Here is a 17519-nt window from a genome sequence, read left to right on the forward strand (position 1 = left end):
CAGAGAGCAGAGACACTCGATGTGCAGCCCCAGGCTCACCTGGACACTGCGGTCACTTGAGCCATCCATGCTTGTCTTGCTGGTTTCACCCTGCTCTAAGCATCCGCTGCTGAGGGTGGTCACTCTTGGCCATGGTCTGGCTGGCCCATGGTGTAGCCCAGCTCCCCATGTCCCTGACCCTCCCTCACCAGCTGCAGTTACTCCACAGCATGGAGGTACCCTCGACCCCAAAGCCTGCCCCTCGCACCTCCGAGAGCGAGGACCGCAGGAGTGAGCGTAAGGAGAACCGCTCCAGCACCTTCTTCGGGTACCGGCGGCAGGACCTGTGCCAGTCCATCTCGGAGCTGCCAGAGCCCAAGGTGATGTTCAGCACAGCCCTGGTGCCTCCTCTCCACTCCAGGGCCCCCCTTGTGCTCCCCCCCAGGCATTCTGCTGCACCTGGAGACCCTGGCCCCGGTAGCAGTACCAGGCCCCAGGATGGACAGGACCCCTTGTGGGGCTGGTGGCAGCCCCCACTGTAGGGCACAGCCAGCTGATGGTAGGAGTGGAGGCTGGCAGGGCACAAGGCTAGAGACCGGTGCTGTGGGCAGGGTGCTGCAGGAGCATCACAGCCTGCCAGAGGCTGCTGTGTTCCTGGGGCTACGGGTGCTGTGGTGCAGCCTGCCCCCTGTGAGGCACTGAGCCTCCCCTCTGTGCCCCAGGATGAGAAGAGGAGACTCTCCCACAACATGAGCGAGAGCAGCCTGGGCAGCTCCCACGGGAAACAGCCCCCACCAAGCCGAGATGCTGCTGGTGCTCAGCCCAGCACTGCAGGTACTCCCCACCACGGCTGCTGGCTCAGGGTGCCTTTCCAGCACCCTCCCTGGTCCCTAGCATGGTAGTGGGGGGGACTTTCCCTAGCCCCTACACCCCCAGCAGCATCCAACCCTTGTATCCGTGAGCAGGGCTGTGCCCCCACGCCAGCAGTGCAGGTAGCAGCAGCCCCAGCTCTGCACCCCAGCACAGGTGCCCTCAGCCCCCTGCCCCATTTCCACAATGGCACAGGCACATCTTTCAGCTGGGAGCAGGCGGGGAGCACTGGGTACCGAAAGCGCAGCCGTGCTCCCGCAGGCACAAGTGCTGGCCCTGGCAGCCTGGGACCCCCCCCAGGCTGGCCCACCCGCCCAGCCCCCTCCCCTGCCTGCGCAGGGCTTTCCCTATCTCCCACCGGCTTCGGCGGCCGCGTGAAGAGTGCCAGCAAGGTCCTGCCGCTGCCCCACAAGATCAGCCCCACCGTGTACGAGGCGTTCCTGGAGCAGAGCGACAGCGCAGCTGGAGGAAAGGTACCGCCTGGCCCCGGGCCCCGGCCCCCACCCGCCCCCCCGCTGCCCCCTCGCTAACTGCCCTCTGCTCGCAGGCATCCACATCGCCGACGGCAGAAGGAAAAGGCCTGAAGTTGCCACCGCCTCCGCCACCAAAGTCCAAGAGAATGTCACAGCTCTGAGCCCGTGGCCGCCCCTGCCCACGGGATGGAGATGCCCAGGGTGCCCCTGCTCCCGCCTGGCTGCTGCGTGCACTGCCCTGCCTGGTTCTCAACTGCTGGACCACCCCTCGCCCACGTCTCTTGCAGTATTTACACCAGAAGCATCCTGCACAGCCAGGGGACTCCCCGTGTGCCCTCGTACCCAGGGTGGCACAGGGCACCCCCAGCCTGTGTCCTGCCAGGTCTGGCTATTCCCACCCTCCAGGTGCCCACCTGGGCCGGGGTGCACCTGTCCCCCAGACACTTCCTTGGCCCACTGCTCTGCATCAGCCGCCAGGCCGGGCTCACCTTCCCGCTGAGTGGAGCAGCCAGGTGCCAGCCTGTGCCAGGACGTCTCTCCCAGGCAGAGCTGTGCGGAGCTCCCACCCACGCAGCCCCTCCAGCAGTGCGGCTGCACTGTGGTGAAGAGGACCTTCCTCCCCCCCCCCCCCCCCCCCCCCCCCCCCCCCCCAGACCACACCACACACAAGGCAACAGGCCACTGTCCCAGCAGCATCTGCCGAGCTCTTCCCTCCCCTCCCCTCCTTTCCCCCAGGGCTGCTCCAGTCACTCAGCCACCCCCTCCATCCTGCAGCACTGGGACAAACACCGGTGGCGCAGGCACTGTGACCACACGGGAGCCAGCCAGGCCTGCCAGTGGGCCTGGGCAGCGTCATGCTCCGCAGCGCCAGCTCTCCTGCTGGTATCTGCCCTCGCAGCCCTGCCTGCGCCAGCCTGGTGCTGCTGCCTCGGCTAGCCACGCTGGGCCCTGGCCCTGCCTCCCCGCTGCAGCAGGCCACGGCCCACTAATAAAGGACTAACGCCTCAGCCAGACACCCTGCAGTGGGGCTGAAACCCCTGTATCAGCCCCAGCGCGCACTCCTATTCACGCACAGCCCAAGCAGGTGCCCCTCGCAGCCAGGCACCACCCCAGCATCATGCCCCAGCACCCCACAGTGCACACACTTGTTCTTCTGCAGGGAAAGCCCACGGGACCCCAACACGGCTGGGGAGCAGGCTTGCTCTCCCCTGGCCAGGCTGGGCCAGGTCTGGCACGGTGACTGTCAGGATGCTGCTCTGCCTCCCAAGCTGGCACAGGGCTCTTTATTCGCACGTAGTGTTGCAGGCTCAGGAGTTGTATTTACAGTCTTGTGTTAAAGAGGAGGAACCTGGACCCGTAACCAAGGGATGGGGAGGGCAGGGGCTGCCTGCAGCTGGGAGCTGCCATCGGTGGGTTCCTGTCTACGAGGGAGAGTAGCGTCAGCTCCCTAGGCTGGGCCTAAAGAAGGGACAAGGGGAGACGGCGCCTCGTGCCGCAAACACGAAGTCTGGGAGCAGCTGGGCTGCGCTGGTGCCTGGGCTCCCTCCACGCACTGAGCGGAGGCAAGGGGCAGTGGAGCCACCCATCTCTCGCTGAGCCCCATTCTTCACAGCGGGTTTGCTGAGGAGGCTGCCAGCCGCTTCCCAATGTAGATCCTGGGTTGAAGAGAGCGATGGTAAGGCACCCGCGTGGGGACAGCCTGCCAGGCCTCAGCGAGCCAGCAGTGAGGGGAGCAGGCAGCAGCCATGGAGAGGGGCTGTGGCTTCTGGGAGAAGTGGTGCAGAACAGCACCCAAGGGCAAGCAGTCCAAATTCAGAAGCACCCCCCCACACCCCACAGGGACAGCCCCCTGCGTCGGGGCAGCCAGAGGCCCCCGGGACAGCCCCAGACTGCACAGCCACCCAGCAGCATGGGGCTCACCCTGCCTGTGCCCAAGGGGTCGGTTCTGGCCAAGACCACTTGGCAGCACAGGTCAGGCCCGTCAGAAACTCACCCCAGTCCCAAGGTCAGCACGTGGCTGAGCAGCAGCGAGGGGATGAAGAGCAGCAGCAGCTCTGAACTGAAAAGTCTCTTCTTTCTCCCCACTGCACCTCCCTGCAGGCTCCACAGCACTGGCTGGGGGGAGCACACAAAGGCAAACTCCCTGGGAAAAATGCATGGTTAAAGGGGGCATGAGGGAAGAGGGCAGAGTACAGCAGGAGGGGATGGAGGCAGCAGGGCAGTGGCACAGAGGCAGACAGCAAGGGCAGAGAGCGGGTGGCACGGGCCTTACTTTGGAGACAGATGCTGAGGGTGGTGGGCACAGGTCCAGCCAAGGGATGCAGGCAGGCGTCGCTCCCTCCGCTCGGCTTCCTCTGGCACATCCCGCTAAAAGGGGGTGTGGGGCAGGTTAGATCAGGGGCACAGCTGGCACAGCCCTCAGGGCGCAGCATGGAGGGGGCAGCATTCTTACCTGTCGGGGGTGGGGGCAGCCCGGCTGGGGCTGGCTGCAGGAAGGGAGCAGCTCACTCTTCCCAGGCTGCTCACTCGCCTGGCTGGCTCCGTTGTCATCCCAGGCTGGGGAGCCCAGCATGAGCATGGCGCTGCAAACACAACCCCGTCGGTCAGCAAGCCTGCACCACCCGCCCTAGCCAGGCAGGGCTCCAGGGGCCCGGGTTCCCGCTCAGCACTCACCAGTCACCACTCTCCGTCTCCAGCTGGGCCTCCAGCAGCATCTGCTCTATGTCGGCGTGGCAGGAGGAGAACCGCGAGGGCACAGGCTCGGGGCACCCTGGGCCACACCGCAGCTCCACCCAGGAGCCTGGAGGGGCCGTCAGCCCAGCACCAGCCTGGCCGCCCACCCGCTCTGCCTCCTTGGCTCCCGCTTTGGCCTGGCCCAGGTGCTCCCCACACCGCTGCCCCAGGACCACCGAGTGCGGTCTCTGACCCGGGACGTCCTGGGCGCCCCTCCCCACCCAGGGCTGCTCCTCAGCGTGTCACACTCCCCAGCGACTCCCCCCCACCCCACCCCCCCCGATCCAGCCCTGTCCCGGCCCCCATCAACCCCCCCCGATCCAACCTTGCCCCGGTGCCCATCAGCCCACGTAGGACCCCCACGGAATCGGCCCCTGCAGCGTACCCCAGCCCCCACCCGTGAGCTCCGGGCTCCCCCCGCCCCGGACCCCCCGGCGCGCCCCAGCCCACCCGGGACTCCCGCCTGGGCTCGCCCCCGCCCCCGCTCCCCGGCGCACCTCAAGCCCGCTCGGGACTCCCGGGGTACCCCCTGACCCCCAGCCCCCGGCGCCCGCCAGCCCACGTGGGATCCCCGTTGGCCCGGCTCCCCCGCGCACGCCGGCCCGCCCGGGACCCATGTGCCCCCCGCCCCGGACCCGGCCTCCCGGTGCAGGCCAGCCCACCCGCGGCTCCCACCGCCCCACGGACCGTCGTCTCCGGCGCACGCCATGGCCCCGCGGGTGCCGCCGCGCTCAGCCCCCGCCGCCCTGCCGGTCACGTGACGCCCGCGAGCCCCCATGTAAATAAAACCGCCGGCACCGGCGGCCCGTCTCTTAAAAGGGCACCGGCCGCGTCCTCGGGGGCCCGCGGCGAGGCGGGAGCGCCGGCCAAGTCCCGCACCCGCCCCCGCCCCGCGCGCTGCCAGCCCCGCCCCGGTGGCGCCGCCGCCGGCCGCAGCCCGCCCGGCACGGGAGGCGCCGGGCCCGCCGCGTTGCCCCTTTAAGCGGCGCCTACGTGCGGCGAGCGAGCGGGCGGCGGCCGCGGAGCGTGCGGATCCGCACGGAGCCGGGCTGGCCCTGCCCCCCCCCGCCCCGGTGCCCGCCCCGGCACCGCCCCCCGCTGCCCGCAGAGCCGAGCCGCGCCAGACGCTGCCGCCGTTTATTTCCGCCGCCGGGGGGCGCCCGGGCCGGCCGCAGGGGGCGGGGCCGGGCCCGCTCAGGGGCTGCCGCCGGGCCGCGCCGCGCCGTGCTTCTCCGCGAACCTCCTGCGGGGGAAAGCGCCGTCAGGCCCGGGCCGCCCCGCGGCCGCCCGGGCGGGGGCAGGGGCGGGGAGGGAGCCCCGCCGGGGCGGGGGCGCGCACTGCACTCCCCACTCCGGGGGTGTGCGGCGGGGGCCCGCCCCGGCAGCCGGGCCGGGACCCTCCCCAGACCCCGGCGTTGTCGTTCCTCGCTGGCCTAGAGCCCAAGAGACCGGGCGTGACCCCGCCAGGCAGAACGCGCCGCTCCAGAAAGCCACCAGTCGCTGCTGGGGACAAGCCCAAGTCAGTAGCGCCGAGCACAGGCCAGGCCCGGGAGGCTGCCCGAGACCGCCAGCCGCGGCTGCGGGCCCGGAGCCGGCCACTGCCCAGCGCCCGGGACAGGGGCTCCCCCGCCAAGCCTTCCGGACGCAACGGTTCTCCCGAGCCACCCCACCAGCAAAGCCCCAGCCACGCAACGTGTGACAGGTACGGTACCAGCCAGCACCCAAAGCATTCCACTTAGGAAAGCTAAAAAGCACACGGGAAATGTGTCACTGTCCCCAAGTGGGACCACGGAAGCTAAGCCTCACACCTCATTTGGATGAGATTGTGCGTTACCAAGACACAACTAACTCAATCCCATCTGAAACCGGGACGTGTACGCACAACACTCCAGGCCCCAGAGGCGGGAAAGGTGCCAGGTCAAAGACAGGCTCCACCTGGGAGCAGGGAGAGGTGACACTGCAAGACCACCAGACTACTGTGACCACCACCCTGAACTGAGACACCCCGCTTCTGCCACATCCTGCGCAGGCTGCCATTGAACACTGGCTACCTGGGCAACACACCGTGCTCAAAACGTAAAATCCTCCCCCACAAACAGCCACACCTTGCTGCAAATCACCCGTCCTTTCAGCAGCCTGGGCAGAGGGCTATATGAAAACAAAACATCCCACAAGCCTTGAGCTGCGAACCTTCTCTGAGGCTGAAACGGCCAAGTGACAGAGGTTGCTGCTGTCACTCAGAACTCAAGACAGAAAGGCGAGGGGTGCAATTGCCCTTCCACATCCCTCCTCTCAGGGAAGTATAGGCATCACTACTCTACAGCCAGAAGTTAGAAGAGCCTCGGAAAAGGGACATAAAAGATCAGCATGTAGAAGAGCAACAAAGTCAGGTAGGGTATCCACAGTAAAGGATTTCCACCCTCTTTTCTTTGCTGCTGAACAGACTATGCCCAATATGACCCAGAAAGAGCCCTCAGCCATCTCTGTGCTCATGGTGAAAGGCTTGGGGGACAGCTCTGAAGACAGAGTCAAACATTCTCTAAGCTATAGGACTATTCTGAGATGTAATTCCTCTAAACTGAAATGATCTTTCAGAAAAACAGATGCATTTAGTTTAAATTATTGGTGACAGACCTACCCGGAGTCACCTAGGGGTAGCCCTTCAGAAAGGGGCACTTAGAATTCACCTAGCTTCAACCTCCAACCACGGGCATTTCCTACTTGCAGCAGCAGGGAGAAGCTGATGCGGTGTCAAAAAGCCACAGGATCTCAAAGGTTTAACTGATCCCTGACCCTCCACAATTTTCTCCTGGAGTGCTCTGGAGCAAAGCTCAGTGCAGCACCTCAGCATGACATCAGACACGTTCTCCCCTTCACAGCAAGACCCTACGGAGTGGAGACCCGATCTTGCAGCAAGCAGGCCTATTCTCACGCTGGACTGAGCCAAACACTCCATTATCTCTACTGTCTTCTAAGGACTTAGGCAGGCTCAGTGGGGAAACAGCCAGCCACCGAAAAGCCATCATTTCTTGCGGAAGCTTACTCCACTAATTAATCTATTTCCTCTTCAGAAACAGCTACCCCATTACCTGTGTAAAGTCCATCTGCCTACAACTTCTAGCCATTAGTTACTATTCTGTTTTTCTGTCAGACTACACAGACTTTCAGAACCTGGTTCCTTCACCCAGAATTATATATAGCATGCCATCACATGTACATTGAGTTTAACAGACTTAACTTTCCCTCTAAACTAATTCTAAAATTTCTGTTATCTTTCCTAAAAAAACAGCTGCAGACACCAGCAGAATTGGACACTTGTTCCAATATTTGCCTCATCAAAACGAGGCACAGAGGTTAAACTCACTCCCTGTTCTCTGTAATTCTCCCCTTACACCGAGGAAGATTAATGCACTCTCCCTGTTGCCAAACAACAAGCTTCTTTCTACAATGAGTGTTTCATAGCATCAATACTAATTTCAAAGAAATCTGTAGGCCCACAATGGCTTCTATCAGTCAACTCCACTAGGCCAAAGAACCAAATGAGGGGTTTTTTGCTAAGCTCTATTCCTCAGCAGCTGAGTTTCTGGCATCTATCCCACCTAGTCCTCAAAACCAGAAACCTGGTGGCAATTCAGGAGACAGGGCACTTCCCAGGAATGACAAGGGGCTGCATGCTTGGAAGAGGTGAAGCAGACCAACATCTGCCTCCTCCCTCCTTCAGCAATGGTTCACTGCCTCAGCCCTGGTGTCTTGGGCCAGATGAGAGGAACAGGAGGACATGAGACAAAGCCAGGGCTGGCCCTTGTTTGGGGCATGTCCAGGTTACTGCTGGGGATGGGGTCTGGGGACTCTGACAGGGTGAGCTGTGGGTGGACTCTTACCTCCTGGCATAGTCATACAACGCTCGTTTCCGCTCCTGCAAGGACAGGTGCCGCTCCACAGGGGACTTTGCAAATTGCATTGTAGCTGGCTGGAACAGAAAGCACAAGAGCCACCAGGAGACAGTCAAACAAGGTCAGGAGACCTCCTTAGTGGCTCTGCAAGGACGCAGCATGCCAATTCGGTCTCCGTTGCCCTGACATCATGGCTAGTCCTGAACACAGGCCATCATGCTCTGGCTGCGAGCAGTCAGACCACAGGAGATAACACAACCACCAAAGTACCTTGGAAGAAGGCACAGCTATGGAGCCCTGGACACCAGAAGCAGCTGCAGCCTGGGAGGTAGACGGGGCAGGCAGGTCAGTACCAGCCTCCTTACTTTCAGGAAAGAAGGGTACTCTCCCCTCCAGCAAGTTGGCAATAGTGGTATCCACACAGTTGGTTTGGGCTGTAGGGACAAAGAGGGTCTGTTAGAGAGGGAGGTGCAACATCAGGACGCTCACATCTTTGCTGCCATTGCACTCCACAGTGCAGCAGGGATGAGGTTTCTGCTTTCAGGTATCAGGGAGACTTGGCATGGAAGGTGATCCTGCATCCCTGCCAGTACCCCAGGCATCACTTACCCAGGTCTATCCTGATGACCTCCAGAGGCACATGAGGCAGCACCTCCTTGACCCGCTGTGCCATTGCCATGATCCGCACATCCTCAGGAGCAACACCAGTCAGGCTGGAAGGTATCCTGGGCCTGGCTGCCAGGGGCTGGCTCGAGGCTGCAAGAGAAAGAACAGTGGGCACAAGAAGGTGGCCTAAAGATGCACAGCCTTTGCATTCCAGCAGCTCCACTTTCTCTAGTATGAACTGGTGCCATAAGAAAGCCGGACTTCCTGCGCATGACCATCACGTCTGTGCTCCGGGGTGGTGGTTCTCTCCCTGCCAGCTAGCTACAAACTCGAGCCTAGGGCACACAGGCAGTCCCTGCTCCCCAGGAGGATGTCAAACATGCCTTCTCCTCTCCCTCCATGCACGAGTAACCAAGATCAGACTGAGACCCCCAGAGGCAAAGCCTAAGTGGCAGTTTCGTAGTCAGGACACTACCCAGGACACCCACCTGGGGCAAAGTGGAGAAGCGATGTGTGTCTCAGCCTCTTCATGTGTTCAGTTTTATCTGCTGCAGTGAGCCGTGTGGATACCACACCCAGCTCCATGGCCAAGAGCTGCAGAAATGCAGAGAAGAGTCACATGTACATGACACAACATGTATGACCCAGGCACTCCCATCTTGCAGGGGAGTGTATCAGATGTACAGGCCTGCATGGAGCCACGGCGAGGGGAAGAGGACTGGGAACTGATTTCTCCAGGGCCTCAGTGATGCATTTCAGTGTTGCATGGAGCACATGAAGGACCAGGAGTAGGCAATACCATCCTGCCAAAACGGGATCTTTGGTACAGGAGCTATGACCTACCCAGCACATACGGGAAAGGTGGAGGAACAACTGCTTTGTTTGATTTGTGGTATTACAAAAAGGGAGTAAAAAGTTTTAACTAGATGGGGAGAGCCTTCATAACTGGCAGAAGGGCTGAACGGGGGTTAGCAAATAAGCCATGGAAAAACTGAGTAAGGGGCAATAAATATGGACCAGAGTTCCCATCATACAGATACACCCATCCAGAAATGCCCTTTGCAACTCTGCTTGCACCCCATTCTCCTCTGTGACCATCCCAAATTGCAGCAGTCCTACACATCCCCCTCCCACATCATCCTCCTACCTCCTGAACTCGGAGCGCAAAATCCTCACTCAGTTCTTCAGCTCGTCTGGGGACAGACGGCATCCACCTGAATAGGGACAACAGCACTGGGCTGACTGCTTCAAGGGCTGCTGGAGGAGCCAGCCCCATCTGGGATCAATAGTGCAACGGTACTATCCCCACCTCATCTCTCCCTGCTCACCCCAAATCTCTCCCCACAAGATGAGCATCAAACCTCAAACTAGCTTGCAAAATTAAGGGCAAGGCATGGCTCAGGAGACAACACTGGCTCGCTGAATCTTCTTTAGCACTCAGATGTAACATGCAAAGTATCTCCTAATGAAGTTTCCAGGAAGGCCCCAAATGAGGAGCCACTGCCATTTATGTGAAAGCAGAAAAAGGTCCGACTGGAGCCAGATATGGCCAGGGAAGGCTACAGCACAAGGCTTTTCTTTGCTGAAATACCCCAACCCCTACATTTGACTCCAAGCCCCTTCTGCTGCCTGTGAACCCTTATTACACCGAAGCTACTCAGCCAGTCTGGGCTCACTTGGGCCCTGGACGGGCATCTGAACTACCTCTGCAATTCACAGGGGATTGCAGGGAAGAGGCAGATGCTAGAGGACTGAACTGCCTGCTGGAAATCACCCATGGGACACGTGCAACCCTGGGGTGAGTTACAGCAGAGCAGCTAGCTTCAAAAATATACCCGGCAAACTTGACATTAAGAGCCCTGAGAGACTCCTCTCCTTCACCAACTCAACACAGCAACAAGAGCCCTCTCCACTTTAGAAGCTGCTTGAAGCTGGCCCAGACGCTGGATCTGGCATGGACCAAATAATACTGAACGAAGCCATGCCGAGATACCACAATGAGGGTGTGCATTAGCACATACCAAAAGATTTCTTACTACAACAGCAAAAACATCAGACTCTCTGCCCATCCTAAATCCTGCCCCAAGTGAAAGAGAGAGAGAGAGATAGTACCTTACTTGATATATTGTGAAGGGAACAAAGAAGGTCCAGAGCAGCTCTGTAATCCAGGAGGAGTCAGCCACGCTCTGGGGAAGAGAGCACAATGAGATCGTGGCCCACAAAACACGAGCTAGTCAGGTCTCCATCAGGTAAGCAGGCGGGCAGAATGCAGCTGAGCCATGACAGCGAGTAACAGATACGCAGGCAGAGAGATGTGGAGGACTGGGAAAGAGGGAACAGCAAATCCAGCACACAGTGAGGGCAAGCCCCAGGGCAGATTCATCTTCATTACTCTTCAACATGTAGAGTCAAAGTTTTCACTGCTCTGAGTCATTTTTTCCTCTCACTAGGGCAGCAAGATTTTCCCTCAATAGTCTCATACTCTCTGCTAGACTGTACCTTTAGAAAGGACTGGAAATGCCTGAAGACCTACTACTAATGCTCCCTTAGAATCATGAACAATCCTCCCTTATTATGATGGGAACAGCCCCTGTAACGTCCCAGCTCCCATAAGCTTTCTCTCTTCATTTCCAAACAGGCTGCACTGTGAAGTCTTTCTTCCTTTTTTCTAAAAATTAGCAAATAACCTTTTCCCTGAGAAGTACTGCAATGCCTGCCAGCAGAAAGCACTGGAACAGCCACCCTGAAGTGGTGGGCTCTCCATCCTTCTGAACAGGACACAGCCCTGAACAGCTGGACCATATTCAGGACCCAGTTTGACTGTGAGCAGAAAGCTGAAGTAAAGACCTCCAGAGACTCCTCCCACCCTACACTTTTCAATGATTCTAAAGAACTTGCTACTGAATGGACGTTGTTCCTAGGATTTTTGTAGTTGTTACTTTTATCCTGCAGTAACCAAACTTCCCACAACCTTGTGAGAACACCATCTCAAGATCTACAGCTTGCAATGTAGCTGCCTCGGCTTCTTTTACACCTGACTTCAGCCTTGACCAAAGCAGTGTGGCTCCAAGCCTTTGACACCATTTCCCACAGCATTCTCCTGGAGAGACTGGCTGACCATGGCTTGAACAGCCGTACTCTTAACTGGGTAAAAACCAGCTGGATAGCCAAGCCCAAAGAGCGGTGGTGAATGTAGTTAACTCCAGCTGGCAGCCGGTCACAAGTGGTGTTCCCCAGCGCTCAATGCTGGGGCCAGTGCTGTTTAATACCTTTATCAATGATCTGGATGAGGGGATCGAGTACACCCTCAGTAAGGAAGTGTTGATCTGCTGGAGGGCAGGAAGGCCCTATAGAGGGAACTAGACAAGCTGGATCGATGGGACAAGGCCAACTGAGGTTCAGCAAGGCTGAGGGCCGGGCCCTGCTTGTGGGTCACAATAACCATACACAGCACTGCAGGCTAGGGACAGAGCAGCTGGGAAGCTGCCCAGCAGGAAAGGGTCTCGGGGGGCTGGCTGACGGCCAGCTGAGCACAAGCCAGCAGTGTGCCCAGGTGGCCAATAGTACTCTGGCTTGAGTCGGAAATAGTGCGGCCAGCAGGACTAGGGAAAGGATTGTCACCCTGTACTCGGCACTGGTGGGGCCGCATCTCAAATACTGGGTTCAGTTTTGAGCCCTCGTTACAGGACAAGACACTGAGGGGCTGCAGTGTGTCCAGAGAAGGGCAACAAAGCTGGGGAAGGGTCTGGAGCACAAGTCTGAGTGGCTGAGGGAATTTGGGGTGTTTAACCTGGAGAAAAGGAAGCTCAGGGGAGACCTTATCACTCTCTGCAACTACCTGAAAGGAGCTGTACCCCCTGTAGGGGGTCAGTCTCTTCTCCCAGGTAACAAGCGATGGGACAAGAGGAAACGGCCTCAAGTCGCATTGAGGGAGGTTTAGATTTGCTATCAGGAAAAATTTCTTCATCGAAAGGGTTATCAAGCATTGGAATAGGCTGCCCAGGGAGGTGGTGGAGTATTCCTGGAGGTATTTAAAAGCTTTGTAGATGTGGTGCTTAGGGACATGTTTAGGGACAATCCCATGCTTTCTCATACTTGATGCTCAGAAGCAAATAAATGCAGCGCTGGGTGAACAGTTGGACCCAATGATTGTAAAGGTCTTTTCCAACCTAAATGATTCTATGATTCTAAGAAAGGCTTCATGCCTGGTTTATTCCATGGTCTGGAAAGAGGTGCTATAAATGAGAAAAGCCCTGAAGCCACAGCCACCAAGGGTAACAGTAAAGAAGCCTCATCTCCTGGATAAACAGATCTAAAAAACCTAAAATCAAATACTTATAGTGATGCCAAAAGCAAGACTTCAGTTATGCTGCCTTGTGCACAGAACAACACCCTCCTTCAAGGTTCCACCAACTGGAGGTGGAGAAAACTCTTTCTTAAACCCAAATTTGGTGCTATTTTGCTTGGCCCGGTGCCTTATATATGTCACATAAGCATCTATGAAAGCTTTCTGTAAAGCACTGATCAAACCATTCAAAGTATTGCATCCCCAGTCCTCAGAAGTTTCTGATGGTTTAAAATTACATAAGAAATCTGCCAGGATTTACTTAGTCACTGTGCATGAAGGGCAAAAAGTCCTGCTCAACCTCTGAAGGTAAAAATGTGAGTCAAGGTATAACCGTAACCAGTATCTTCAAACAGATCTGCAGTTACCTGCATGCTGTTCTCCCTAACATTCATGAAGGCAGGGATGCACAGACAAATGCAAATTCTGTGAAATGTGAAAAGTTACCAGAGGAGCCAAAACCATAACAACATAAGACATTCACTACAAACAGTCCAGAACGGGATAGCTCTCCCAGTTCTCTGGGGCAGTCATTCAAAAATTTAAAGTATCCTCACTGTTAGAAAACTGTATCTTAATCCAAAACTGAACTTGAGCAGCACCAACATTTCATCTCAGCACCTGGAGACTGCTGCTGTGTGCTTTCTCAGAAAGAAAAAGAATTCTCCATTCTTAAGCCTCTCCTCCAATATGCAAGCAGCTATCCACAACAATCTCTCTGCCTTTTCTCTGATAAGCTGATTAAGTTGAGTGCCTTTAAGTGCTGCTCTCTGGATTCCACATCATACTTAAGGCCTCCTTGAATTCTACTACTGCCCCACTTTCTTGGCAGCAGAATTACCGAAGCTTCACATAATATTTTAGCAGTGTTCATCATTGCGCACGTCCAGGTAACACTGTGTTCCTTACCCTGCCAGACACTCCTCTTCTTATGCACCCACAGACCACATTAGACTTAGAAGTAACAGCCGTTCACTTGCAGTTATCAGTACTTCACTGGATCACAATCAATAATTTAACTTCATTACTCACCAACCTGAACTTTACCAGCAGGGATCTCAATACTGTCATCTGCAGCATCAATAAAAGCAATAAATAGCACTGGGAAAAGAACTAACCCCTAACAGAATCTCACTTCAAAAACAACTGCATGCTGATGTTTTAGTATGGGCAGCCATATTTTGTGACCCACTGGTGAGTGGCTATAAATCTATCCACTGTGCCATACCACCTTAAAAAAAATGGGACAATAGAGAATCAATTAAAATGTCAGATTAATATAAAATGTAACTGTCTTTTAATCAACTAGATCCATAAATCATACCAAGAAATAACAAATTCAACAAAATCTCACTGTTAATAAGCTGACAACAGTTTCATTGCAATCTGTTTAGCAGCGCTAGTATTATCATCATGAACTTTGCCACTTTTTTGAAGCTAATGTTGCATCATGTTACATCTGTGCATTTGGGAGGCAGGAGTTCAAGAGCCTACTCCAGAGAGCCTTGCATAACCTTTGGCACATTAGCCACTCTCCAAGGCGACTAGAACTACTCTTTCAAAGCACTTGAAAAGGAGATGAGACACAGTGGTGTTATGGTCATGGAAGCCAGAGGGCACACTGCTAGGCAGCTGAGCCACTAAAACATTTATCAAAATTGCCAGTGTAACTAAAAGAGTACTGACTTAGCAGAAGTTCTCTGTGAAAGGCACTTGAAAAAACAGTGTTAGTGCTGAGAAGCTAGTCCATGGCGTTACAGGACACAAGGCCAGGCTGCACTACCCACAGACTTCAGAGCAGAAGCAGAATTAATGGCATCACCAAGCCCCTCACACAGCACATGCCTCCACAACTCCTCCTTGCCCTATGTCCCTGACTCACCACAGTGATCAAAGGCCTCTGAACTTGTAGGGCAACTGGCTGTACCACATCCAAGATTGAGAACGGCCAAGAGCTGAAAAGGAAAAATTCAGCAGTGAATGATCCTAAAGATAAAACAAAATAAAAACAGCCCCACCGCAGGAATACTCATTCCTAGTACCTGAAACGGAGCAAGCCAGCCCGGCCGTTGGTGGCAGCCTCCTCTGGGAACAGCAGCAGCGGTGGGTTTCCTCTGTGGGATGAATATGCCTTCAGCGAATCCACCAGCTCTGCTCGGCTTCCTGTTACTCCCAGCTCCATGAATCCTCGTGACCAGCAGATGAAACCAGGGGCACCATTCAACGCAGGCTGCAAGGGAAAACAGGAGTAAGTAAGGAAGAAAAGCTGTCCTCCCCTCCCCTCAAGGCCTACTTTCCCAGATGACAGCGGGAAACAAAAGTTCCTGCTTATTACCAAAAACGCCTCTAGGGGCTGAGGGAGCAACCTGCAGGCTAAAAGCACTAGTAGCAGAGGACATAGTACTGCCAGGCCTCAATAACTCCCCTGGCCCCCATTCCCTAGGATTCTGATTACTAATCTTCAGTTCAGACTGTCCCCTGTCTGCCAGTGCCCTGGGCAACAACTGTGTTCTCTCTAGTAGTTGCTGACACACTTGACAAAGGACACACTACTGCCAAGAGTTACTTTTCTCCAGGTAAGGAGCAAACCCACTGCTGCTCAGGATATAGGACCAGCCAACTCACTCCCAGGCATATTCAGAGTCTGCTGATTCAGGAACTCCACATATAAGGAATTTCACAAGAGTACAGGGAAAGCTACAAAACCACCAGCCCGGCACAAAAACCTGAGCACCACCACCCCACCGTGCAGCTCCCCTCAGCACACCTCTGCAGCACAGCCAGCTGTCCACACACACAGAAGTGGCACCCAATGCCAGGGGAAAACCCCACAACCAGCCTGCTTCTGACAGCACTTCTGAAAGGCCAGAAAAAAGGATACGGATGCTAGGATCTGCCCACTCTCTTCCAATAAAATCAATACCCACTGTAACATAACTGTTCCTGCTTGCCATTTCATTTTTTCATGCAGAGCCTAAGAGCGTGACACTGAACCAGACAAAAAAACCTCAAGGCTGGTGCAATCCTGCGTTAATAAATAAAACCTGAAGAAGACCAAGGCAACACCTACATAATAAAAGAGCCCCCTGTGCACTTCTCTTGGAGACAGCTGCTTCCAGACCTGCCATGCTTGGCTCCAAGTTACTCACCGTATTACATGAGGTCAGAAGGTTGATGACATTGTGATCGAACTGTGTCACGTGGTTGGCGATATACACCCTCACATTGACATCACGAAGCCGGGGATCACTTTGCCGCACAAATAAGCCCAGCACTGAACACATCACACGTACAATAAACCTGGTGGGGGTAAGTGGTTTCTTCAAGTCCTGCAGTCTGAGCCACTGCTGGCTTACACATCCAACAAACAGAACAGACACTTGGAAATTCATATGACTTGACAAAACACACCAGAACAAAATGCAAATGATATGACAGATGTCTGGAACAGGAATTGCTGGGGGACTGCTGTTGGGGCTAAAGGCTGCATGTCAAGCTGTAGCTGCCGCATGAAATATGGGGCAGCAAGCCACAGACATTCCTAGCAAGATACCCAGCTAATCCAAGTATTTCAGATCAACCCTCAAGCACTCAAGAGGCAATTGCCAACTTTGGTCTTGGCAGAGAAGGCACTTTCATGGGTCCTGGGGATGAGGAATCCTGAAAGGACAGCTCCCCGTAAACCTCTGCATGAGTCAAGCCTCCATGGCTAAGACCTCAAACAGGTGAGGGCAGCCCTCCCACCCCACACTGCCCCACAGCACTGTCTGCACACCACATCCCCACCCAGGGCAACAGCAGGAGCTCTGTGCCCTGGGGAGAGCTGGGCTCACGCACCGTCGCAGCACGCTGTCAGGCAGGGCGCAGCTGACCAGAAAGACATGTACACCAATGAAGAGGCGCAGGACGAGGAGGCAGAGCCCCACAGGTGCGTAGAGCAGCAGGGCCAGAAGCAGAAACCCATCAGTCGGAAACCTATAGGGCCAAAGAGCAGCACAGACAGCCTGAGCATGGCTGGGACGTATATGGAACAACTGGATCCCCCGCTGCCCACCCGGGCCCTCCCCAGGGACCACCCCGCATCCTTCGCTCTGCATAAAGTCCCAGGCCTCCACAAGGAGAAGCCCAGCCCATCCCGGGCCTCCCAGACACACCCTGGAACCACACCGGTCCCCCCGCGGGACACTACGACCTCCCCCACGTTGCTCCGTGGGATACCCCTTCCTCTAGTGGAAACCCGGGGCCTCCCCACAGGAACAGCCCAGCTTCCTGCGCGGGCCGCCCCCGGGACACCCTGAAACCCCGGGCCTTCCCCGGGAGCCCACGGCCCGTCGCCGCGAAACACAGAGGGGGTCGCACTCGTCCTCAGGGACCCGCGGCTCTCACCGGTGCGAGTCGAAGAGCCGCTCGGGGCCCGGGGCCGCAGGAGGCTCCATCCCCGCTGCACCCGGTGCCTCAGAGACGCCCGACACCCGCCGCCATCTTCCCCCGCGGCCGCCCGCCTGGACCGCGCGGGGCAGCCTGGGAGGAGCGGCACCTTCCCGGCGTGCACCGCGGACTCCGCCCCGCCGCGGGCCCGCGGCAGCCAGCGAGTCGGGGGGGCAGTCGGCCGGTCTGGTG

At 56.7% G+C, this 17519-nt stretch overlaps 3 protein-coding genes across 6 annotated transcripts in view; 1 reads left to right on the top strand and 2 right to left on the bottom strand.

Moving 5' to 3' along the window:
- Positions 1 to 2335, top strand: part of LOC119148721 (dedicator of cytokinesis protein 2-like) — a 79561-nt gene extending 77226 nt beyond the window's left edge. For both annotated transcript variants that reach the window (XM_037389246.1, XM_037389257.1), the window contains 4 exons: positions 209 to 359; positions 702 to 813; positions 1189 to 1322; positions 1397 to 2335. In XM_037389246.1, the coding sequence (XP_037245143.1) occupies positions 209 to 359; positions 702 to 813; positions 1189 to 1322; positions 1397 to 1483 (484 nt within the window). In that variant the 3' untranslated portion in view covers positions 1484 to 2335. The remainder of the gene's footprint in view (positions 1 to 208; positions 360 to 701; positions 814 to 1188; positions 1323 to 1396) is intronic.
- Positions 2336 to 2577: 242 nt separating this feature from the next.
- LOC119148775 (BCL2/adenovirus E1B 19 kDa protein-interacting protein 3-like) lies at positions 2578 to 4960 on the bottom strand. Of its 2 annotated transcripts, XM_037389338.1 has the most exons (6): positions 4743 to 4960; positions 3996 to 4122; positions 3775 to 3904; positions 3595 to 3689; positions 3316 to 3465; positions 2578 to 2977 (listed from the first exon to the last, which is right to left on the bottom strand). In XM_037389338.1, exons 1-6 carry the CDS (start codon positions 4831 to 4833, stop codon positions 2929 to 2931), a joined length of 642 nt encoding a protein of 213 aa, XP_037245235.1. In that variant the 5' UTR covers positions 4834 to 4960; the 3' UTR covers positions 2578 to 2928. The 2 variants fall into 2 exon arrangements, with proteins under 2 accessions (XP_037245235.1, XP_037245242.1); XM_037389345.1 differs by lacking the exon at positions 2578 to 2977 and having other exon boundaries at positions 3320 to 3437.
- A 218-nt stretch (positions 4961 to 5178) lies between these two features.
- AUP1 (AUP1 lipid droplet regulating VLDL assembly factor) lies at positions 5179 to 17417 on the bottom strand. Of its 2 annotated transcripts, XM_037389307.1 has the most exons (12): positions 17286 to 17417; positions 16737 to 16874; positions 16049 to 16199; positions 14942 to 15129; positions 14782 to 14854; positions 10667 to 10740; positions 9702 to 9768; positions 9043 to 9148; positions 8558 to 8704; positions 8219 to 8382; positions 7937 to 8025; positions 5179 to 5298 (listed from the first exon to the last, which is right to left on the bottom strand). In XM_037389307.1, exons 1-12 carry the CDS (start codon positions 17333 to 17335, stop codon positions 5250 to 5252), a joined length of 1296 nt encoding a protein of 431 aa, XP_037245204.1. In that variant the 5' UTR covers positions 17336 to 17417; the 3' UTR covers positions 5179 to 5249. The 2 variants fall into 2 exon arrangements, with proteins under 2 accessions (XP_037245204.1, XP_037245212.1); XM_037389315.1 differs by lacking the exon at positions 9702 to 9768 and having other exon boundaries at positions 10672 to 10740.
- Positions 17418 to 17519: the final 102 nt, after the last annotated feature.

The sequence above is a fragment of the Falco rusticolus genome, chromosome 1 (assembly GCF_015220075.1).
Source record: "Falco rusticolus isolate bFalRus1 chromosome 1, bFalRus1.pri, whole genome shotgun sequence".
In the NCBI taxonomy this organism is placed as follows: domain Eukaryota; kingdom Metazoa; phylum Chordata; class Aves; order Falconiformes; family Falconidae; genus Falco; species Falco rusticolus.

Bases quoted from the DNA above. Each gene is read 5' to 3' on its own strand.
- LOC119148775 (XM_037389338.1), bottom strand. From the start codon at position 4,833: ATGGGGGCTCGCGGGCGTCACGTGACCGGCAGGGCGGCGGGGGCTGAG. The intron at 3,466-3,594 runs GTAAGGCCCGTG...CATTTTTCCCAG, and splicing joins CCTCAGCATCTGTCTCCAAA to GGAGTTTGCCTTTGTGTGCT. The intron at 2,978-3,315 runs GTGAGTTTCTGA...TCTTCAACCCAG, and splicing joins GTGCTGACCTTGGGACTGGG to GATCTACATTGGGAAGCGGC.
- AUP1 (XM_037389307.1), bottom strand. From the start codon at position 17,335: ATGGAGCCTCCTGCGGCCCCGGGCCCCGAGCGGCTCTTCGACTCGCAC. The intron at 16,200-16,736 runs GTGCGTGAGCCC...TACCCCCACCAG, and splicing joins CCTGACAGCGTGCTGCGACG to GTTTATTGTACGTGTGATGT. The intron at 9,769-10,666 runs GTACTATCTCTC...GTCCCTATTCAG, and splicing joins TTCACAATATATCAAGTAAG to GTGGATGCCGTCTGTCCCCA.